Source organism: Staurois parvus, unplaced genomic scaffold (genome assembly GCF_062004578.1).
Source record: "Staurois parvus isolate SC_StPar_1 unplaced genomic scaffold, SC_StPar_1.0 ptg000019l, whole genome shotgun sequence".
Taxonomy (NCBI): Eukaryota; Metazoa; Chordata; class Amphibia; order Anura; family Ranidae; genus Staurois; species Staurois parvus.
The window spans coordinates 31,113,279-31,137,947 of NW_028317815.1; the positions used below are offsets into that span (position 1 = coordinate 31,113,279).

General features: G+C 42.7%; 1 protein-coding gene across 1 annotated transcript in view; it reads left to right on the forward strand.

Annotated features, from left to right (window-relative positions):
* The window catches only part of BEND7 (BEN domain containing 7), a 122,759-nt gene that overhangs the window by 21,273 nt on the left and 76,817 nt on the right, over positions 1–24,669 (forward strand). The window contains exon 2 of the mRNA XM_089686142.1: positions 8,679–8,756. Within this exon, the coding sequence (XP_089542268.1) occupies positions 8,679–8,756 (78 nt within the window). The remainder of the gene's footprint in view (positions 1–8,678; positions 8,757–24,669) is intronic.

The following is a 24,669-nucleotide window of genomic DNA, read 5'->3' on the forward strand; positions in this document are numbered from 1 at the left end:
AAACTACTAACCAGCCGCAGCAGCAGCAGCATCAGGTGGACCTGGAGCAGGACCTCAAACAACAGGCTTGGGCCTACTTGGACAGCACCCTGCCAACCGAGGTAGACAATCCCCTTGACTACTGGGCAACGAAACTTGACCTTTGGCCCCAACTAGCTGAATTTGCCCTTGAAAGGCTGTCATGCCCGGCCAGTAGCGTGGCATCGGAGCGCGTGTTTAGTGCGGCAGGAGGTATTGTAACTCCGCGGAGGACACGACTGTCCACCCAAAGTGTGGAGAGACTCACGTTTGTGAAAATGAATCAGGCGTGGATTAGTCTGGATTTCAAACCACCAGTTCCTGACACAACTGACTAAATCCGCCATGAATCATGCCCCAAACATGTTATTAGGGACAAATGGAAGACCTCCACCTGATCCGTACATTTGTATATATATTTTATTGAGAGGCTGCTGGTCGGCCGACTCATGTTTTGCACATTTTTAATGACTTATACTCTGCAGGTCGGGCCCCTCATGAATTGGGGTTTTTAAATTATTTATACTTCGCTGGACGACCGTCACATGAATTGAACCTTTTTAATTATTTATAGTCGACCAGTTCCAGACCGATGGAATAGCAATTTTTTTAAATATTTATTTGACACGTGTTGTCCATCTCATCAATGAGGTGGACTGTTTATTTATTGGCCACGGTTTGGCCCCCTCCTGTTTCTTACATTGTTAACTTGTTGTATCGGTCACGGTTTGGCCACATGTTTGGTTGTCTTGTTAAGATTTTCTGTAATGTACACAGTTACGCTTGACTTGTCGACTTTCCACAATCTACTAAGGTATAGCATCGCATCAAAGTTTTTTTTTTTTTTTTTGGTCTAAACCATTTCTTATAATGTCAATTTGTAGGATACGCCGCTGTAAGGCGACCTACTTTTTTGTCACTGTGTAGACATCTATTTATAGGCCGATGTTTGGCCAGAAAGATATATTTAGTAATAACCTAGCCGTTCAAGCCGCTCACTGAACACCTCGGGAATTGCTTTGTATATCTGTCGCCTTAGGGGCCGCTGTCTGGCGACATAATTTTTTGTCACTGTGTAGACATCTATTTATAGGCCGATGTTTGGCCATAAAAATATATTTAGTAATAACCTAGCCGTTCAGGCCGCTCCCTGAACACCTCGGGAATTGCTTTGTATATCTGTCGCCTTAGAGGCCGCTGTCTGAACAGCTCATGAATTGCTTTCTATATGTGTCGCCTTTGAGGCCGCTGGCTGGACAGCTGATGAATTGATTTGTATATATGTAGTTATTGTCCGCTGTCCGGACAGCTCATGAATTACTTTTTGTATATAGCCTTCCAAACCACTCTCAGAATAAGTCATGATATTCATGCTGTGTATAGCCTTATAGGCCAATGGTCAATCAAGTCATGATTGTTATAGTGTGTATAGCCTTATAGGCCGCTGTCTTTACAACTTTATAATTCCATGCAGTATATAGCCCTATCGGCCACTTTCTGGCATCCAGTTGCTGTAGCCCCCATCACCACACTGCGCCACGGGCCCCTGTACCGCCTTCTCATACTGCTGCCAGATCCATCCTCTGCCATGTGCGTCTTTGTCGTCTGCTCACGCTGCTGGGTTCCAGTTTTAAACCTAGGCCTGTGTATGGCTTCCGAATACTGCTGCCTCCACCGCCACCCTGCGCCATGTGCCACTTTCGGGTCTCCTCACACTGCTGCCAGGTCCATACTGATTCATGGCCCCCTGTACCGGCTCCTCATGAACGTGGTTCAGCGGGTTTGCATCACTTAACGGCAAATCGTTGACAAATGCTGGGACGTTCAGTGTTGTGCGCATTAAGCCAGACACCAAAGGGCAGCACAGACCTGTTATTACTCGCTCAAGCATGGCTGAACAAAACCAGTCTCTACCACAAATTGGACCCAGACCTGCCCAGGGTCTCGTAACTAGATTGCACGGAGGAGTAGAGTCCGTTATCGGAATTAAATAGACAAAACGCCACACCAAAAAGAGTGGCCATTTCCAACACTTATTCCAGAAAGAGGAACAACCCGTTTCATATACGGCCCGTAGACGTTTCTCGTCTGCCACATTCAGTCGATTTAAGACGCAAGCTCCACTTCCTGTGGTCTCTGACCGTCGATATACCTTTAAGTGTCAGCTTTGAAGCTATATTCCCTCCGGAGCACTGACACTGGTGCCCTTCCGTCAACATGCCTTTAAGTTTCAGTTTTCAACCATATTCCCCACAGAAGCCAAACTCTTGGGTATCCCAGAAGCTGCTCAGCGGGTCAGGGCAACAAAGCTCCCGGTTCGCAGGTTGTTCCGTCTTATGGATGGAAGTACGACGGTATATGATCTTCTTCGCACCCACGGCATTACCTCATAAAATTTCTGCATTGCATCTGCAATCACAACGCTGACTTCCCGGATCGCCACTCAGCCATTGGACTCTTGATAGTCGTCTCCCCACACTGCTGCTGGGGGGACTTTTTAACCTAGGCCTGTGTATGGCCTTCAATTGAAGCTGCTTCCGCTCCGCCACTCTGCCATTGGACTCTTGATAGTCGTCTCCCCACGCTGCTGCTGGGGGGACTTTTTAACATAGGCCTCTGTATGGCCTTTAATTGAAGCTGCTTACGCTCCGCCACTCTGCCATGGGCCTCTTGGGTATCCCAGAAGCTGCTCAGCGAGTCAGGGCAATAAAGCTCCCGGTTCGCAGGTTGTTCCGTCTTATGGATGGAAGTACGACGGTATATGATCTTCTTCGCACCCACGGCATTACTTCGTAGAATTTCTGCATTGCATCTGCAATCACAACGCTGACTTCCCGGATCGCCACTCAGCCATTGGACTCTTGATAGTCGTCTCCCCACACTGCTGCTGGGGGGACTTTTTAACCTAGGCTTGTGTATGGCCTTCAATTGAAGCTGCTTCCGCTCCGCCACTCTGCCATTGGACTCTTGATAGTCGTCTCCCCACGCTGCTGCTGGGGGGACTTTTTAACCTAGGCCTGTGTATGGCCTTCAATTGAAGCTGCTTCTGCTCCGCCACTCTGCCATTGGACTCTTGATTGTCGTCTCCCCACACTGCTGCTGGGGAGACTTTTTAACATAGGCCTCTGTATGGCCTTCAATTTAAGCTGCTTACGCTTCGCCACTCTGCCATGGGCCCCTGTACCGCCTCCTCTTGCTGCTGCCAGGTCCAGAGTGTGTCATGGGTCCCTGTACGGCCTCCCATTGCTGCTGACTTCATCGCCAGACTCTGCCATGTGCCACTTTCAGGTCTCCTTACACTGTTGGTGGGTTCCATTTTGTGATAGGGTGCTGTATGGCCTTCCATTGCTGCTGCCTCCACCGCCACCCTGCGCCATGTGCCTCTGTCGTCTGCTCACGCTGCTGACGGCTTCCGCTTTTTAACCGAGGCCTGTGTTTGGCTTCCGAATACTGCTGCATCCACCGCCACCCTGCGCCATGTGTCTCTGTCGTCTGCTCACGCTGCTGACGGCTTCCGCTTTTTAACCTAGGCCTGTGTATGGCTTCAGAATAATGCTGCCTACACAGCCACCATGCGCCATGTGCCTCTGTCGTCTGCTCACGCTGCTGCCAGGTCCATACTGATTCATGGCCCCCTGTACCGGCTCCTCATGAACGTGGTTCAGCGGGTTTGCATCACTTAACGGCAAATCGTTGACAAACGCTGGGACGTTCAGTGTTGTGCGCATTAAGCCAGACACCAAAGGGCAGCACAGACCTGTTATTACTCGCTCAAGCATGGCTGAACAAAACCAGTCTCTACCACAAATTGGACCCAGACCTGCCCAGGGTCTCGTAAGTAGATTGCACGGAGGAGTAGAGTTCGTTATTGGAATTAACTGTGAGGGACTTTTAAACCTAGGCCTGTGTATGGCCTTCAATTGAAGCTGCTTCTGCTCCGCCACTCTGCCATTGGACTCTTGATAGTCGTCTCCCCACGCTGCTGCTGGGGGGACTTTTTAACATAGGCCTCTGTATGGCCTTCAATTTTAGCTGCTTACGCTCCGCCACTCTGCCATGGGCCCCTGTACCGCCTCCTCATGCTGCTGCCAGGCCCGTAATCTGCCATGGGCCCCCGTACCGACTCCTCATGCTGCTGCCAGGCCCGTAATCTGTCATGGGCCCCTGTACCGCCTCCTCATGCTGCTGCCAGGTCCAGAGTGTGTCATGGGTCCCTGTAAGGCCTCCCATTGCTGCTGTCTCCATCGCCACACTCTGCCATGTGCCACTTTCAGGTCTCCTCACACTGCTGGTGGGTTCCATTTTGTCATAGGGTGCTGTATGGCCTCCCATTGCTGCTGCCTCCACCGCCACACTGTGGCTCCACACTCTGGTTTTGGCCCCGTGACTGCCCAAATGAGTGAAGTGTGCGGTGATTCTAAGATCGACAGCACTCATCTGCATGTCATACTGACTGACAGTATTATTTCTCTTCCCCAGCAGACTCCAAGGGCATTTAAATTAAAGGTACAGTGTTGTGCACTAATATAAAGGCTCTCTGAAGCCTAGAAACACCCTTTTTATAAGTTAAATTCGCAGCGAATATATTCGGCTCGAAGCGAATTTATTCGGCGAATTCGGCGAATCAGCCGAACCGAATTTTTGAATAATTCGCTCATCTCTAGCTATAATATACTGAATATATGTATGCACACATAGGGGTTGAGTTACTAAAGGCAAATAGCGTTTGCATGTTCTCCCTGTGCCTGTGTGGGTTTCCTCCGGGTACTCTGGTTTCCTCCCACACTCCAAAGACATGCTGGTAGGTGAATTGGATCCTGTCTAAATTGGCCCTAGTATGTGTCTGTATGAATGTGAGTTAGGGACCCTAGACTGTAAGCCCCTTGAGGGTTAGGGACTGATGTGAATGTATAATATATATGTAGAGCGCTGCGTAAATTGACAGCGTTATATAAGTACCTGAAATAAATAAATGGGCTGTGCACTGCAAGTGTAGTTTCTTTAGATCCAATTGGTAGCTCTGAAATTAGGTGACTCTCTGCTGATTTATTTCATTCAATCATGTGCAAGCTTATTATTTTTTTTATTTTCCTTGCATGTTCCCCTCTGATCTAGAGTAACTGTACTTTCAGTTCACTTGCAGTTCACAGCATATTTGCCTTTAGTAAATCAACCCCAATGTTTACCTACAACAAATACCTGCTCTTTGCACCAAGCTACTCCATCCATAGATGCAATTACTACAACATCCATGAATGAAACAGGACCTGTGAATGGAAGATGGGTGGATGATTGAAAGCTCTGCCCCCTCCATTCAGAGATCATGTTTAATTCATAGAAGATGTAGTACAGCTTTTATGACTGGAGGAGCTGGGTGTAAAGAGCTGGTATAGTGGGACACTTGTGATGAGTGCCTGTCACAGCCTCTTAGTTCTATTAATCCCCTCTGCAACAAAAGATGACAGGGGTGGGTGGTCATTGGAGGAGGAAGATTTCGGCAAAATGAGGACACAGCAGCACAAGGGACACATCTCACTGAAGGTAAGTACTGTGTCAGGAATGGACTCCCCAATGGTGGTAGGACTCACCTGCCTTGTGGGCTGCAGTACCAAGGCTAGCCAGCGGGTGCTCTCAGCAACCAGAAGCTCACTCCTGCAATCAGCCATCACCTGAGGCTGATTGCAGGAGGTGTATTTAAGGAATGGCCAGACCTGCAGTCAGTGCCTTGTTGTACTGTTTTGCTTGGCCCCGGTACCCTGATCCTGCTTGCTTCTATCCTGATTCTGCAAGAACTCTGCCTGTACTGACCTCTGCTAGTCCTGACCACTCTCCCGCCTGCTCCTGGTACCTTGTTTGCCCGTTTGCTACCGACCCGGCCTGCCCGACTATGTTTTGTGTTGTATGTATGGTTGTTTGTTGGAGGTTTGGTTTGTTGCACTGTTATGTTTTGCACTGCGTTTATGTATTGTTAGTCTTTAATAAATTGTAATACTGAAGCCTGCGTTTCCCTGTGTCAGTCCACACATTTCTGGTCATACCCAGATTCCTGACATAATGTCCCTTGTGCTGATTTTTTACTTTTATGTTTTCGGTAAACCTAGGCTTTGATTAAATATTTCTACACTTCCGCAACAGTGTATATATGTACAATATTTGCTCATTTTCTATACTTTGGTTTGGTTACTTGTGTGTGCATTATGTCTGCCTCCACCTAATAATGATAATACTAAATATAATTTGATAATGTTTGCGTGATGTACACAATGGGGTTGGTTTACTTAAAATGTATGTAAATCCAAAACATTTTTTTTTTAGTTTGGGATAGAGTAAGGGAGGATTAGTCTTTATTTTTTTACAAGCATTGGACACCTGGATCCTGGGGCTTGTTAACACCTGTCATATTGAATTAATAGGCTGTGTATGTCTTTTGTCTATAAAAGAGCTATGTCAGCTCTACTTTAATATGTAGGATGGTAATAAATATTATTACTCATAAAATGAATTCAGTGTGTAGCATTGTAATGTGTGTTCTTATCATCCTTAGAACCATCCACAATACTAAACATTACCTTTGGTTGTGATTAATGGGTTCTATATTGTGAGGATCAGGCATGGATTGTCAGACAAAATGAGTTGAGTTTATCATTGTATATTGCATCCAGGGGTAGGCAGGAGGGGCTGCTGCCCTGGGCACTGTGGTATCATGTGAGGTAGAGGGGCACCATGAGGAGATTGGGGGGAGGAGATTTGTGTTGGGAGGGGGAATTTGGGGGGCGGCAGGGCGTAAGAATTGTTCTACAAGGGGAAATTTTCGGAGTGGTGATGTGGGGGGATTTGTGTTGGGAGGGGGGATGGGGTAAGAAGATCTGTGCTAGGTGGGAGGATTTGGGGGATTCGTCGTGGAAAAGGAAATAGGGTAGAGGGGGGAGGGGATTTGTGCTGGGAGGGGAAATGTTTTTTGGAAGGGGGGGGGGGATTGTGCTAGGATTGGGGATTGGGGAGGGCAATTTGTGCTGGGTGGGAATTTAAAGTAGGTGGAAGAGAATTTGTGTTTGGAGGGGGAAATTTGAGGGGTAGAGGATTTGTGCTAGGAGGGGGAAATGTTTTTTTGGGAAGGATTTGTGATGGGGATATATGGGGGGAGAGGGGATATGAGCCGGGGGGAAGGGGGGGCAAAGATTTCATCAGGGGAGTAGATTTGAACTGGCAGGAAGGAGAATTTATGCTTAGTAGGTAAGATTAGTGCTCGATTTCTTTTTTGGGGGAGGGGATTTTTGCTGACACATAATGCTCATACATCCTGGAGGGGGGCAATTTGGCATGTTCGTCCTGTGCTCTAGATGACCTTGTCCCAGCACTGATTGTATCTGTGCTCCAATGCAGTTCTGGACAGGTGGAGACAAGTATGCTGCAACTGAATTGGCAAATTGATGTATGGTTCGTATTTGTTCATCTCACTATAGCCTTACTAGTTGGGCTCCCTCCATTATCTCAGCATGACTATATGCTCTTCAGAAATGCTCTCTTGCCACCTCAATCATCACCATTGTTAAATACAGTAGAGGTAACTATGAGCAGCAATACCAGCACAAGCTTTATGACGTTTGGAAATCCACATACAAAGAAAAAAATATTTTCTTTTTTAAATCCTTTTTCTATTAAATTTTAGACATGTAAAAGGGAACAGCTGCATGTATATTGTCTTAATGCGTTTTAAGAGACTGTTATTGGGGGATAGGGAGGCAAAATGCTGCAGGTAAGAGGTACACATATGAAAAATGGCCACTGCCCCAGTCTATAACTGGCTTTTACAGCAAGGAACACATGGACGGGCAACGCTGCCATTGTGGGTGGCACTGGGTGTCCAGTGTGCTCCTGTACCATTAGGAAGGGGTAGTGTCCCTCAGGATCACCTGCCCTTTGTCTATCCATTAAATACATGTGCCTCTATTATTTCTTTCCCTCTTGTATTGATTTGTATTGTTGCTGTATTGTCTCTCATATTGTAAAGTGCTGAGCAAACTGTTGGCGCTATATGAATCCTGTATAATAATAATATAATAATAATTATGGAGGCTCTCAAAATTTGTAGAGTTAGGACCACAGAATATCGGGGTGCCATGACGTGGCTCTGTGGCTTACGTATGTATTTGCAAATGTGTGCTAACTAAACCCCTGTTATTAATGCATACTGTTAGACAGGTTAATTCGGTTGATAGCAAGCTGGCTGGCAAGTTGAGCTGGGAACTTTCTTTTTTTGACAAGAGGTACACATAGCTGTAGCCTCCAATACCTGCCTACCTATCATGGCCAAAGCCCTCACCTACTGTGCAATTCTATTACCTGCCTCCTGTGTAATCCTTTTAGCCAGTGATGGGCCAGTAGGAATTTATGAAAGAACTTTACCTTCCAGAAAGGCTTAGCAGATTTTAGTAAATTGGGTACAGAAATTTACATTTTGACTTATCAAATAGAAAATCTTTGCTTTTTTATTTGTTTTTTGCTAGTCTATTGATACTCAAGATGCTACATTTGTTAGCATGGATATCACCAAGGCTGGTATAGAACACATGGGACTCAGGTTGGTTTGGAAGCTCTGGTCTTTGTTCTTTATCTTTTGAATGCTATAGTCTAATATTGCTCGTAAATTTGTTTTGCAGACTACCACCCTGAAATCTTTAAAGCTGCGGACTACAGTGATATCAATGGAGAATCTATTGACTCTCAGCATTTTTCAGGTAATTTCTTCAGTGTTTAACTTTTATCTTGAAATGGGAATTTCACGCAATTTCATGAAAAACAATGGTTTATTACTTTTGCAAGACTGTGAAATTATGGAAATAAGATTCCTAAAGTTAGAGGCAAAAGTGCCTACAATCCCTCAGGACAAAAAAAAATTGTCTATACAATTAATTAGAAACAAAGGCTTTTGTTCCATGAAGGACCAAAAGTCATATGAAGGTCTGTTTTTTCATTATTTATATTGTGGGTGTTATAGAAGCAGGGGCGGACTGACCATTCGAGAATTCGGGCACTGCCCGAGGGCCCGGGGTCAGTAGGGGGATCCATGAAATGCCCCTGGTACCTTTTATAGACTTTTTCAGTGTGGACAAGGATATAGGGGCCCCATGATCCCCTATTGCCCGGGGGCCCCATGAGTTGTCAGTCCGCCCCTGTATAGAAGTAATCAACAAGTGACGTCCTCCTAACAAATATATGTGTTTATTAATATATATAGTGTGATATGTTTGGGGGGCATTGCTCAAGTGTAGTGCTTCCTAGTGAATTCAGTCCATGCTAGAAAAATTGGAAAAACCTCACATGCTGCCAAAGGATCAGAATGGAAGAAAAGTGAACACACCAAAATGTCCTTCCACACAAAAGTGAACCAAATATTAACTAAATACAGGTGTACCTCGGTTAACGTAATTTTCGGTTTACAAATTAAAATCCATTGAAAATAATGCCTCGGTTTACAAATTGTTTACAAATTTTTTTCACAATATGAAGTGTATGCCGGTGCCGATTTTTAAATGCAATTGGCAACTTTTTTTTTTCTTCACTATAGCTCACAGAATTAGCTGTCACTTTCCCTGGAGCTAAAGGATGCTTTGTTTCTTTTAACTCAGGAAATAAACTAAAAGGAAACTTTCTTTCCTTTAGCTGGGGGGAAAGTGACAGCTGCTTCTCTGAGCTATAGTGAAGAAAAAAAAAGCCGATAACTACATTTAAAAACCGGCACTGGCCTATAGTGACAGCGACTTTTTTTTAACCTTTTTCTGACCTCCGGAACTGATTAATTGGTTTTCAATGCATTCCTATGGGAAACCGTGTTTCGCTTTACGAATTTTTCGCAGTACGAAACATCCTGGAGAACGCATTAAATTCATAAACCGAGGTACACCTGTAGATCTGTGCTGCTGTGACCAAAACAAAAAATAATCTAGAAATAATTAAGTTAGGTAAACACCTCCCAGACCTTCAAACCCAAATGAAGGAGGGGCTAGAGCAGCCAATTGGATTGAAGGCAATGTTTTTTTTTTCCATTTTGCATTAGAGTCTACTGAGCCAAGGAATTATTCAAGGGGACACATATCCTTGACCTTAGAAATGCTGAAGGACCTGGATCTTGTTAGTCAAAAGCACATTTTACCTGTAGTTCTTGGGTCATATGCATGCTAGAAGGTGGTGGACCATGGTGGTGTTTGCATTGAAGACAAACAAGGGTGTGTGGATCAGAAGGTTGGATCACCTGATTCAGGGGAACCTATTGACACTTCACCTGTTGTGCGCTATTTATTTATCATTACGGACACTGGCCACATTTAAAGTGTTACTAAACCCAGGACCCTGCATTCACTATATCTGGTCTCCCACAGTACACAGAACATGGAAGTGCAATTATTTTAGTAAATATAAACTGCTAAATACCTTTTATCATCAGCAGTTAGAGCAGTCTTGTGACTACTATCAGTGTCCAGCAAAGCACTGGTTACAGCTTGCAGGAGGAGTTTTCTTTCTGCTCTAGGAGGATGCAGAACACCGGACCTCTGTCTGGACAGTGCTGATTGGCCCTGTGCTGCTCATATGCACTCTCCCAAGAGGAAAAAAAAACTCTCTAGCAATACACACCAAACTGAGCATGTGCAAAGTGACCACACAATATGTCTTATCAGGAGCTAAAAGGGGGGCACCGGAAGAAGGGGAGGATCAGAGAAGTCAGGATCAAACAGCCTTTTTACACAATGCAGATGATTAACCCTTTAGGTTCCACAGTGTGTATAATGAGCATTTCTTTACTGCATATACAGACTGATTTTTTGTTGTGGGTTTAGTAACACTTTACCCTATACTCATTTATTGTGTGTTAACAGGGCGATAGATCATTTTATTTTAGAGTATATTTGTGTCACTTTCACATCTTTATCATCATTCATAACACTATCCCCTATTGATTGTTTACTACATAACCCCTGCTCTAGAGCACTTGTGTTAGCAGGTCAGCGGGTGTTTATTTATTTATATTCTTATACATTTTTATTCACTGCATTCAATTAGTCTGCCTATCATATATTGTGAATAATGTATTTTTTATATTGATATATTTGTGTTTGAAAGTCTGGAGGGTGTTTATTAGCATTTCTTTTTCACCTGTTTGAAGGTCTCACAATATGTGTTGTTTTACTCGTGTACATTTGGGTTTGAAGGTCTGGGAGTTGTTAACGTAATTATTTTTAGATTATTTTTTGTTTTGGTCTTAGGGGCTATTTATTTAATATGTAGTCCATGCTAGAAGTACTGTTTTAGGGCTTTTTGGCCCACGTTTATCGAAAAGAAAGAGAGTTAAAAAACAAACTGTTGCTCTCACCATAATTTCACATTATGAAAGAAAACATCCTTTGGGCTTCCTGGTTTTGTTTCGCAGCATCACTGCTCCAGCCTGAACCTTAAAGCTGGCCATACACATATAGCATTTTCGTTTCAAGAATATTCGTTTGATTTTCTAATCGTTAGTGGGGTCAAATTGATGTTTGTTTTTTACAGCATTGACAGAAAAATTCGATGGGACAGGAAGGAAAACTTTTCTCAATCAAATTATTTTTTTTGGCCAGCGTTTGTGGTTATCGTTCAGAAATTACATTCATTTTATTATTGAATGTCAAAAGCAAAAGACAATTTTCTAACAGCATTCATCGAATGTTCAAACAATTTTCATATGACTTTTCTTCTAAATATTCTCATCTGAAAACCTACATGTGTATGCCCAGCTTTAGTTATTGGTAAGGACCTGCAGACTGCCTCACACAGCACCGTTCTCTGTTCTCGTACAGCTCCTGCACCCAGAGACGTCCCTAGGGTTGGTGTCACCCGGTGCGGTAACACTTGGTGACACCCCCTCCGATGATCCACGCAGAATGGATCGGATCTGCGGATTGAGCATAATGGATCGGACTCCGATCCATTATGCTCAATCTGCAGATCCAATCCATCCTGCGGGGATCATCGGCTTGCTTTACAATTTACCTTTTTGTGGAGCGGGTCCGTTGTCACCCCATGCTGTCAGTGTAACCCGGTGCGGACCGCACCCCCCACACCTGCCTCGGGACGCCACTGCCTGCACCTTACAGTCAGCTGTCCCACTGCTTTCACTTCTTGCAGCTCCCTGCTGCTCTAGTCCTCAAGCTTAGTGCCTCTGTCTGTGCCATCACAGACTACACCTGCACCTTGCAGACATACACACTCACAGACTCCTGGGGAGGTACTACTTTCAGGTCCTACATTATAAGGGCTGTGAACACCTGCACCCACACCCTGCTGGTCTCCAGCAAGACCTGGACACAGGACTCGAGGCTTCTTCCCTCTCAAAGCTTTTTGAACCCTCAAGACTCTATGCCCTGATCCGGGAATGACAAAACCTGGAGAAAACTTTTATTGAAGCTTTTATTGAGCAGCACAGTGGCTAAATGGTTAATACTTTTGCCTGGCAGTACTAGGGTCATTGGTTTGAATCCCAACCACGGCACCATCTGCCTGGAGTTTGCATGTTCTCCCTGTGCTTGTGTGGGTTTCCTCCGGGTACTCCGGTTTCCTCCCACACTCCAAAGACATGCTGGTAGGTTAATTGGCTCCTGTCTAATTGGCCCTAGTATGTATATAAACTGACAACGCTATATAAGTACCTGTAGTGGGTAAAACCAAAAGCCCAATTTTCTCCTTTCTGGAGCCCCTCACTATGTTAGAACCCTGTGTTGTCCTCAATCCCTCTATTACAATGACAGGGCCTTGCGCTGTCACAACAGTTTTATTCAATGACAAGTCTATATTCTTATGTGCAAACACTCAACAACCAATAAGAATCCATCTTGTAATATTCTAACTCATGCAGTAAATTCCAATTGGTCAATATCATAGGCTACTGCACTTAAGAATTTAGTAGTTATGTCTTCAAGAAATAAGACCAATAAGATAATATTTGTGTACATACAAGTGAAAGTTATGTTCAATGTAGCGCAGTATGATGCTAATATTTATTTTTGGGACAGTCCATAGTTTGGTTTAAACCTTTGCAAGTAAAGCACTATTAAACCCAAAAACAAATATTTATTATATTGCAGCTTACCAATTCTTAGATGTGAGGGCAGCATTAGGTTTGTTTTTTAGGCTTTCTTTCTTCTATTTTCATCTGGTGATTCGGCCAATAAGTCTGTTGTTTTTCAAAAACAACTCCTGCAGATGTATCAGTTACAGGGATGAGACAAACCATTTACCACTGACAGGGGTACTTACAATGGTCAGCTTTTAGTTATGTAAAACCTTTATCCCAAAAGGAAAAAAAATGTTTGCTGTTACTGCTTATGAAATGTTAGCTGGAGTTTGGCTTCAATTTGCTAGTGTATCTAATTCTGCTCCTTCATCTAACACTCCCCTACCCCTAGACCAGTGTTTCCCAACCTTTTTTCAGTCAAGGCACCCTTTAAAAATTTTGGGTAATCCCGAAGTACCCTTTAAAATTATGGACAGTCTTGAGGCACCCCATTCTAAAGTATGAGAAACTATCCTAATAGTTTTTATAATGCAGCCACATCCACACTTGTAGGACACCCAGCATTAGAGGTGATTTATTAACTAAAAGGCAGGCCTGTCCACAATTTGTATACAATTTTTTGGTAATTTGTAGACATTTTGCCAAGGCACCCCTGAAGAAAACTCAAGGCACCCCGGTTGAGAAAGGCTGATCTAGACTGACAATGCTGCTGCCCAAAGGTGCCCCCTGTGCTTCTTCAACTAGGGTGGAGGCACTCTAAGTTCACACCATAAAAAACTAATGGAAAAATCATGCAGATTTCTCTTGCAAAGACATCAGTTTAAATCAGTTAACATCAGTTTTCATGCACATTTCAGTGAGTTTTATACACGTTGCAGATTCCTGCGCAGGAAAACAATCTGCATGTGATACTAATGTTATGGTGTAAATAGGGCACATGGAGAACAATTATCTTTTCTGTGCCCTTGCAGAACATGTGCATAAAAACTGCTGTCATTGCACCATGGTATGAATGAGGCCTGATACAGGATATGTTTTACTAGCCAGATCACCAGCTGAAAGCAAAGGAAAAAAAATCCCAAAAAAAGGATTACTAATGCAGTCAGCATGCCTAAAGATTTGTAAGCTGCAGTATATTACATTTCAGGTTTTGGGTTAACTACCGCTTTAAGTATGAAAGGGTAGAAAAGAAATCGAATACTTTATCCCCAATACATCTTTGACTGAGATGTGAGATGTTGTGTATTTAGTTATTTAGGCGCTTGATGGAAACCTTCTAAAGATTGTGCTGCCTAATTGTGAGTCACATCAGGTCAGATGCCTCAGTCTTATCATACATATCTGTGCAGACTATTAATTGAGAACTGTGGCAGAATTTCTGTAGATAGTGACTTTCTGTCTTATTCAGTAGGGCTGGGCAAAGGTCAGTGAGAATTGAAAATGTAAATTGATGTCTGGTTGGTTTCTATGGGATATTGTACTTTACAAATCCTCATTGCTGTTTGCACTCCTTTATAGATTAAGCCTGATTTTGTCTTCCATTGTATGCTGTGTAATTATGTAATGCTTTTGTGAAATGCTAATGATGCAGATGTAATGCTGTATTCTACCCACGACATGAACCTTCCCAATCACCAGATTATGATACTTTTTTTGGAATTTAGTTATGACTTTTCTGGAATGCCAATTTATACTGGACGAATGAAACATTTCTGATGAAGAGCTTTTGAGTTTGAGATATATGGATAGACCCACCCTGATAGTTTTTTTAGACCTTGGGTGTTAATTTCATTGGCCTGAATAATAATTTATTCTGTCCATTAAAATGAATTAACACTCAAGCAGTAGAGGCTTGGAAAGGCGTCTAAATGCTCTTAAAAGCGTAAGACACTTTGACAAGCGTCAGGCATTTTTCCTGCCAAAACACTGCTGCCAAGCATTTTTAAAACGTGTGTACATGAGGTCTAAAAAACTATCGGGGTGGATCTATCCATATACCTCAGCGGAATCTATGGGTAAAGGTGTTGAGACAACACAAACTCAAAAACTCTTCATCGGAAATGTTTCATTCACCCAGTATAAATTGGCATTCCAGAAAAGTCATAACTAAATTCCAAAAAAAAAGTTACATAGTTTGGTGATTGGGAAGGTTTATGTCGTGGGTAGAATCAGGGGTGGACTAACAACTCATGGGGCGCCCGGGCAATAGGGGATCATGGGGCCCCTGTGTCCTTGCCCAAACTCAAAAAAGCCTATGAAAAAGGTACCAGGGGCATCTCATGGGGCCCCCTACTGACCCCGGGCCCTCGGGCAGTGCCCGAGTTTCCAAATGGTCAGTCCCCCCCTGGGTAGAATACAGCATTACATCTGCATCATTAGCATTTCACAAAAGCATTACATAATTACACAGCATACAATGGAAGACGATAAAAAAATCAGGCTTAATCTATAAAGTAACGAGAATTTGTAAAGTACAGTAACCCATAGAAACCAACCAGACATGCATTTAGGCGCAATTAGACGCGTTTAAATGCATCAAGCGTTTTTTCTGCCAAAATGCTGCTGCTCGTGGACTCACTGACCCTGGGGGTTTTTTTTCCTGCTGGTAAACACTACTACTACTACTTCTAAAAGCTTCTAAAAATCTATGTGTGCATGGACACATAGGATATCATGGAGAGCCGTTTGGAAGCAGTAAAAAAAAAGGCCTGACGCCCCTAAGTCCTCATGCACACTGGACGTTTTTACAGCTGCTGTTTTTGACTTTTGACGTTTTTTGTTTTACAGACAGTAAACTCCCCAGCATGTTATCCTATGTGTCCATGCACACATAGACTGTAATCAACGTTTTTTGGCAGGGACGTTTTTGTGGCTGGAAAAAAAAACAAGACTAGTGGGTTTCTAGAGGACTTTTTTTAGCTGTAAAAACGCGGTAAGTCTTCATGCACACTGGGTGTTTTTATAACACTGGTAAGGTTAGCTATGTAAAGTCATGTTAAAAACGTGAGTTTTTCAGCTTTTTTAGCATTTTTGCATTAGTGTTTAACAGCATTTTTCCGCATTTGCGTTTTTTAGCATTTTTTCTTTACAAGAAAATTTTTTTTGTCAAAAAATGTCCAAAAACGCTGGTTTGCGGCCTTTTACCGCGGTTTGCCGCATTTTTCAGCATTAGAGTGTTTTTACAGCTAAAAAACTCTAGTTCTGGGTTTTTGTACAGCCAAAAAAATGTCCCTGCCAAAAAACTTTGATTACAGTTTATGTGTGCATGGACACATAGGATAACATGCTGGGGGGTTTACTAGCTGTAGAAAAAAATGTCAAAAGCCAAAAACAGCCGCTGTAAAAACTTAGTGTGCATAAGGACTAAATCGCAGCACTACTGCACACAAGTTTCCTCTTTTGGCTATGGGACAAGAAGTGAAGGTAAATCTCGATGAGACACAGAAGGCAAAAAACAAAAAGGCAGAGGTTATAACCCTCCCTTACTCTATCCGAAGTGAAAAAGAAAGTTTTGCCTATAGTTCTACTTTAAGAAAACAAAGTTTGTTTTACAGCTAGTTGAGTTGAGCTAGATGATAAAACGGATATTTCACTTTCGGTTTAATACTATAAATTGTATTTTTGTTCACATTTGTAGATTCACTTTGTCTGTAAACAATGTTCAGCACAGAGGGATTTGCTCTGTAGAAAATATGTTTGTGAGATTCCAGTTTCTTGGTTTATTTTAGTAGCCATTACCTGCGTTATCAGCACAGGAATATGTCAAGCATGCATTACAGCAAATGCTAGTTGTCTGACTTGCTAATTTAATATTCATAACCTGTAGCATTATGTGCTCTGCTTAATACATTTGTCCTCAGCTGGCTGAAATGAAATGTTTGTCATCCTTGTTAAAAATGAATTGTCATCAGATAATAGGCATTCGGCATGTATGAGAGAGCGAGCTAATTAAATGCCCAGAGTTAATGTGGCTGAATAGAAAATGGAAAACAAAATGCTTGCCCAACTGTTGCAAAATGTAGCTATATTGTGATTATTCAGATGCTGCGCACACACTTAATGTGGTTACAAGGCAAGGCTTTTCTGAATAAGAAATCCTTAGATGTCACTTTGGCAGCCAGTCTTGCACAGCACCCATGCCATTTTAATTGGCTTACAAACCTTTTGGGTTATATCAGTGAATATGGTTTTGCTTCTTGACTGTTATTCAATCCTATACACAAAACAGCTAGATAACTGTGCAGTGGTATATAAGGCTAGATATACTGTATTATATATATATATATATATATACACACACATACACACACACATATATATATATATATATATATATATATATGTATACAGACACAGTATGTATGTCATTATAAGGCACATAGATCAGTAAATGGAGGCACAGAGCTCAAGAATTTATTTTCTCCTATTTCAAAACACTGGTCATTCTGACCCTTATTTTATATACCCATATCCGCCTTAAAGTGGTTGTAATCCTCAGACATGCAATATGAACAAGGCATATCTTCCTACACTGTGTAATTGTCTCTATCCAAAGCACTGAGTGTGATTTCTCTATGCTGCCTTGTTCCTCTGTTATCTGCATGAGTCACTTCTGACAGCTTTTTCCAACTCCAAGAGGAGACGGTGGTGGGGAGTAGAGCTATAGCACATAGCTTGCAATTGACTGCCACAGCTGAGGAGGGGGATGTGTCCCTTCCATCCAATCAGGGCTCAGAGCTCTTCTCACTGAGCTCTGCAGTGTGGGACTTCAGATATCCACCCCCTACTTTTCATTGCTGAGAGTTACTCTGTGAAATGTATGTTTTGGAAGGCTGTAGAGAAGAGATGGCTGCAGATGAACAGGTCCAACTTATGTAGGAGGATTTGTTTCATCTCTGTTAGTCATGTCACTGGGAATATGTAAGTCCTCATACACACTGGACATTTTTACATCTGCTGTTTTTGGCTCTTGATGTATTTTTCGACAGCCTGTAAACTCCCCAGCATGTTATCCTATGTGTCCATTCTCACATAGACTGTAATCAACATTTTTTGGCAGGAAAAAAAAAACAGGACTAGTGGGTTTCTAGAGGAGTTTTTTTAGCTGTAAAAATGCTCTAATGCTGTAAAACATGGCAAAATGTGGTGAATTGCAGCAAACCAGCATTGTGGATGCTTTTTTGACTAAAAACGCTAAACCGCAAACGCGAAAACACACGTCAAAACACCGCTAAATGCTAATACAAAAAAGCTGAAAAACTCACATTTTTAACGTGACTTTACACCGCTAACATTACCAGCATTATTAAAATGCCCCGTGTGCATGGAGACTAAGGGTTTTCAACCAGTTTCATCTTATGTACCCATTTTTAGTAAATTCTACAAATATATTTGATAATTGTGGTGATAGAAAAACATTTATTATTTAGTACACTTTCAAATAAATACTGTGTAATGACCTGCATAAAACTGAATGGGCCCCATTTTTAAAACATTAAGATCTGTCTTTACTGAATCATCAGCTACATTTCATGGAACCTTTCCATTCCCTAGCCAGGTATATATAGTGGCACCTTCATATTCTGCTCAGTTGTTTACACAAGCCCCTTTTCCCCAAAATGTACGGTCTGTGTAGACTAAATTGCCCTATTAAAGATATGCAGATTTTCTCAAACCACTCCTCCTGGTAGTTGACTTTGCATAATTAAGTGACATGATTGGTTAAGGAAACGGTTGCTTTAGGTTTCCATATAGTCTGCGGGTTTTCAGATTGAGGGCCACCATAAGTATCCTGTTTTCATTTGTACAGTTTTCTTCTGGCTTTCTCATTTGTGTTGCCGGGTATTACACATTTTTTAGATTTTTTTTAAGTATATGTAAATCTAAAACATTACTTTTTTTAAAATCAGTTTTTTAAATGGAAATTTTGAAGAATTTTTATAAACCTAAAGTGACACTAAAGCTTAATTTTTGTATGTTTTTTTTTATTAAACATGTCTATACTTACCTGATCTGTGTAATGGTTTTGCACAGAGCAGCCCAGATCCTCTTCTTTTTGGGTCCCCAACAGAGCTCCTGGCTCCTCCCCCTCGAACAGTGCCTCCAGGGAAAGCCATTTGCCCAGGGGGCACTGCTGCCTGCTTGTACCCAAGCTGCTGCTCTATGCATCCATAAGACACATAGATCTGCAGCTCGGCCCTGCCCTGCTCTCTCCCCATTGGCTCCTGCTGCTGTCTCAGCCAATGAGGAGGAAGTGTCATCAGACAGCAGAGGCCGTCAAGAATGTTGCTGGATTGGAGGGGGATCAGGTATAGATTGCGGGGGGGGGGGGGGGGTGAGGGCTGGGAGTGCCACTGCACACAGAATGTTTTTTACCTTCATTCATAGAATACATGAAGGTATAAAACATTAGGTCACTTGTATATTCAACAAATGTATTTGGTCCATGTGCTAGTCCACAGTATACAGGTTAAGAAAACAGGAACATCACATCTTCTCCATATCTGCCTCAGAAAGAGGGGATTTAAAGGGTAACTCTACTTTTGTAGGGAAAATATACATTAGCAAATAAAAAAGTCATATTGTAATTAAATATTATTAAAAATGACCTAAAATTAATAATTTTCAATATGCAGCACTGTACATTTCTGTAAAATGTAATATGGCTAACTGGAGGCATTCTGAACAACATGCCCCCCCAGAAATGTGCTTGTGTGGTTAGTTTGCACCAAGATACAAGTCATATCTTGGGCATCCCCTGCAACAGAAATGTCATTTTTGGTGAGCTGCTCCCAAAGGAAAATGACATCTAAAGGGATGCAGACCTTGCAACTTTCATCATTTGAATCCTGCAATTGCAGCAGCTAATTGATAAAACCTCTACCATTAGATTCACTTTCCACATGCACATAGATAAATAAACAGCTATTTCTACAGAATAGCACAAGTGGAATTACTCTTTAAGATAATGGCCATACTTCTGGTCTCATTCAGAATCAAATTAAAGAGCTACCGTAAGTCTGTTATTATCGATGAGTCCTTCAAACATCTTCTCCAGACACCCTTTTCTAAGTTTAGTAAAGATCAGAGCTTTTTTCAGCTGGAACTTGGTGGAACTCAGTTCCAGCACCGCTGGTTCAGGTCCCCTCTGTTCCCTGCTCACCACTTCACTTGTAAACACAGAAGTCTGGCTTCTGTGTTTACAAATGTCAACATGTCTGCCAGTAGCTCTCACAGATCCGATCTCCTGAGTGACTCCCACTGATTACAGGATGGGGAGAAGAGAATTTCAGGTGCCCAGGATGCACTATGGTCATGGGCAGGAGGGGAAGCATTTTGTGGTAGGGGGCAGCCTCTTTGATCTCCATTTTTTCCCTGGTGCCCGGATGCTGATGATGGATGATCTCCCTGCAAGTGAGAGAGGTGGAGCCGCCTACAGTGTGCGGGGAGGTACTGGAGTCAGCTGGGTGCTTTAGCGGTGAACAAAAGTAAGACATGTGAAAGATGGTGGAGCTTTTAGGGAAGGGGGGGAGATGAGAGCAGTGGAGGGGGGTTGTGTGCAGAGGTCAGAGCTGAGGAGGGGTGAAAGTGAAATGGGGATGAGCATGCAGAGGTAAGCAGCTGTGGAAGATGGGTGAACACTGCACTCTGAGTGTATTGCATCCATGAACTCTGCACTCTGTACATAGGTTACTCTTGAACTCAGCCCTCTGTGTGTGGCGCACGTGCACTCCTGAACTCTGTACTCTGTACATAGCACATCCTTGAAATCTGCACTCTGTACATAGGGTACTCTTGAACTCAGCCCTCTGTGTGTGGCGTACACACACTCCTGAACTCTGCACTCTGTACATAGCACATCCTTGAAATCTGCACTCTGTACATAGGGTACTCTTGAACTCAGCCCTCTGTGTGTGGCGTGCGCACACTCCTGAACTCTGCACTCTGTACATAGCACATCCTTGAAATCTGCACTCTGTACATAGGGTACTCTTGAACTCAGCCCTCTGTGTGTGGCGTGCGCACACTCCTGAACTCTGCACTCTGTACATAGCACATCCTTGAAATCTGCACTCTGTACATAGGGTACTCTTGAACTCAGCCCTCTGTGTGTGGCGTACGCACACTTCTGAACTCTGCACTCTGTACATAGCGCATCCTTGAAATCTGCACTCTGTACATAGGGTACTCTTGAACTCAGCACTCTGTATGTGGCGCACACGCGCTCCTGAACTCTGCACTCTGTACGTAATGCACTCCTGATATTTATTGCCCCTTTAAGACCCTTCCACTGTTAAATTTGGCCACATCCATTATTTGATGTAGTTTGGAGGATGTGTGTGTGGAGGGGGTTGTGGGGGAGGCGGGGGCATGACTGAGTTCCTGAGAAAAAAAGCCCTGGTAAAGACCAATAAAGTCTCCTTCCTGCAGCACTACTTCCTCTGCTTCCCTGTCAATGCTAGCTTTCAGCTCAGACCAAAGATAGCTTTGACAGATATGCACACTACCAGCCTGACATGCCCAATGTACAGCCCTACTGGGAATGATTGACAGCTGCTGACATTACAGACAGGCCACCCACATCACAGACACTGGCCAGATGCCACATGTGGGACTAAAATATTAGCATTTGGTCAGCCAAGCCGCGTTTAACCCGAATACCTGATAAGTAAGCACTTGCCTATACTTCTGTATGTATAACAATTTGTATGAATCTTCTGTCTGATGTTTTTAGTACTTCTGAAGTAATTAGACTGCTGTGTATTTAACTCTCAGCTAGCAAACATACACAGCAGATGAAAAACTACTATTTGTCTGTATAATTTCGACTAAAGAGTGAAATAGAAAATGCATGCACATCCATCTTATTAAGACCCCCTCAACTGTTTGCTATTGCTGTCAATCCAACCATCACACAATTAAACTGAATTTATAATCTGTGCCAGTTTGATGCCAGTTATTACAATTAAACTGAATTTATAATCTGTGCCAGCTTGATGCCAGTTATTGCAAAGCTGCAGTAGAAGAACCTTGTTACAGAAGGCTCTGGTTAGTGATGGTTAATGGCCACGTCATATTTCAGTCATAGTATAAACGTAAAGGGGGCATGAAGCAATGGAGAAGACTTAAACAATATGTAAACCCCAACATTTCATATTCCTAATATGTGCCTGCTGTACCATGTACTTGTATGAAAATATATCCTGTTCTCTTTATATTGCTTCCTTTGTGTGAAATCCCTGGTGATCCTGCCAATCCCTCTGCTCTCCTATTAAAATCTGACTACACTAGGCATGAGAGCACAGCGCGGTCAGTTCTATAGCTGTGCTGAGAACTCATTTTGCTCTTCACCAATGATCAGACTTGTTCTAATACCTTCCCCCCCCCGCACAGAATTTTATTGGGAAGACCAATGTCCTGCTGTTTCAGCTCTCCGGAGCTCCTTATGCAGCTGAAAACAGGGAGTTTTTGATCATTTATATATATAAATAAGGGGAAAAAGGTATTTAATTGTTTTTTATACCTATATACAAATGTTTCATATTTCCTTTTTATTTTAAACTGAATGAGTGGGTTGTTTTTCAAGATACTTTAATGAGATTGATGCCGTAGCTAGTGACTCATATTCTCCAAGCAGAATAAGTTGAGGTTATTTGCCCATTGACTATATATCTCGTTGCATATAATGGATGAGCATTCACCTGTTCTTTGTAACCAATAAAGAACAGCAATTTCATTCTTAAAACAAAGTATATTAATATATTTGGTTTTGTAAATTAAAAAAATTACAGTAGCCCTTAAAGTGTTTAAACTTGCTGTGGAGTGCAGACTAACTGGGACAAATCAGACAAATCGGTCTTGTTCCATTGACTGGCTCAACTCTTCCTCCTACTGACCCGACCGCTTTACAATGGGTGTCTTAATTTAAATATTTAGGTGTAGTAATAAGAAATTATCTGTCTTGCTACCTGACTGGTAATTTGTACCCTGTTCTACAATACCTGATACAGAAATGCCAGGCTTGGAATACACTTCCCCTGACTTCTGTTGGCCATGTAAATTTGATTAAAAAGATTTTCCTTCTGAAATTCTTATACATTGTTCAGCACACCCCGGTCCCTATCCCTGCTTAATTTTTTACCAAGTTGGACAGGATCTTTACAGACTTCATCTGGGTTGGCTTGGTCCGTCGGATAGCAAAATCTGTCTTACAACTGCCCTTCTCGTCCCGAAGTTTAGCATTACCCTGTTTTCAGAAATAGTACTGGGTGGGAGTGTTGGTCACTGTCCAATGGAGGCTCTCGCAAACGTGATCAAATCCATCTCTTATCCTGGAGTCTGCTATCCTGGAATCGTACTGAGTAACCTGGTGTATCGTGTTGTGAAGGCTCCACCGAACATGACCCTTCCGATGCATACAACAGTTAGGGTCTGGTGGCAGATGACAGCGGCTATCAGTGAGGTGAACTCTATTTCTTCACACACCCCGCTGTGGGTAATCCTAAATTACCACACTTGGGCTCTGTCCCTGATCCTATTGTATGGACTAGGTTTGGTGTTAAGAAACTCCAAAAGATTATACCAGCTGGGCAACTCCTCCCCTTTCCTACTCTTTAGGGCACCTTTCAGCTTCCCTTGTGGATGCTCTGTCGATATCTGCAATTGAAACATGTACTGCAGGCATAGTTCCTGGTGGCAGTAACAGTAGTGCTTCAAGTGGAAAGATTTCTTATTACTCATAATGCGGATAGAATTCTCTCCTCAATCTATCTTCGCTTTAATTGTGTTGATACAGGTATAAATAATCGCCTATTACGTACCTGGCAGGCTGACATCCCCAATATAACTGAGGATGATTGGAATGAGGGACTTCAACATTGCCCTTGGTTATTTTGGCCAGAGACAGATTCACTCAGTTAAAATGTCTTCATAGGACCTACTATACCCCTCAGTGCCTTTCCCGGATTTATCCTACATGGTCCACACTCTGTCCCATATGCAATCAGGCAGTTGGGACATTTTTTCATGTAGTCTGGGAATGTCCCCCTATCCAGAATTTCTGGTAAGAAGTGGTAATGGATGTCTACGGGGTAGGTGATTTATCCATGGGGATGGACCCTAAGATCCTTCTCTTAGGCATTTGGGACTAGGAAGACTATCCTTAAGAACTGGAAACTACCTGCAACCTCTACAATTGCACAGTGGAGTTCACTGATTGATTCTGTCCTACCTCTATACATGCTCACCTATATGGGACGTAAGTGCCCTAAAAATTTTGGTAAAATTTGGGATTCCTGGGTGGCAGCTTGACCTCTATTTAAACATCTCATTTCAGAATCTGTCTTTAATGTTTTGGCATGGTGACTGATATACTGTATCTCATAAATGTATTGTTACCCCTTGATACTGTGGAACTAGGTATGTTATCCTGGGTATTTCTCCTGTTGGGGATCCTCTCCCTTTTGCCACTACTTGAGTATGTTGAAATTAGTCCTTAAGGGTTTTGATGTTTCTTATCTTCTGAATGGGCTATATTGTAACTGAATCTGATTTTCTGCATTGTGGATTGTATATTGGATATCTTTGTATCCTCAAATGTCTTCTCT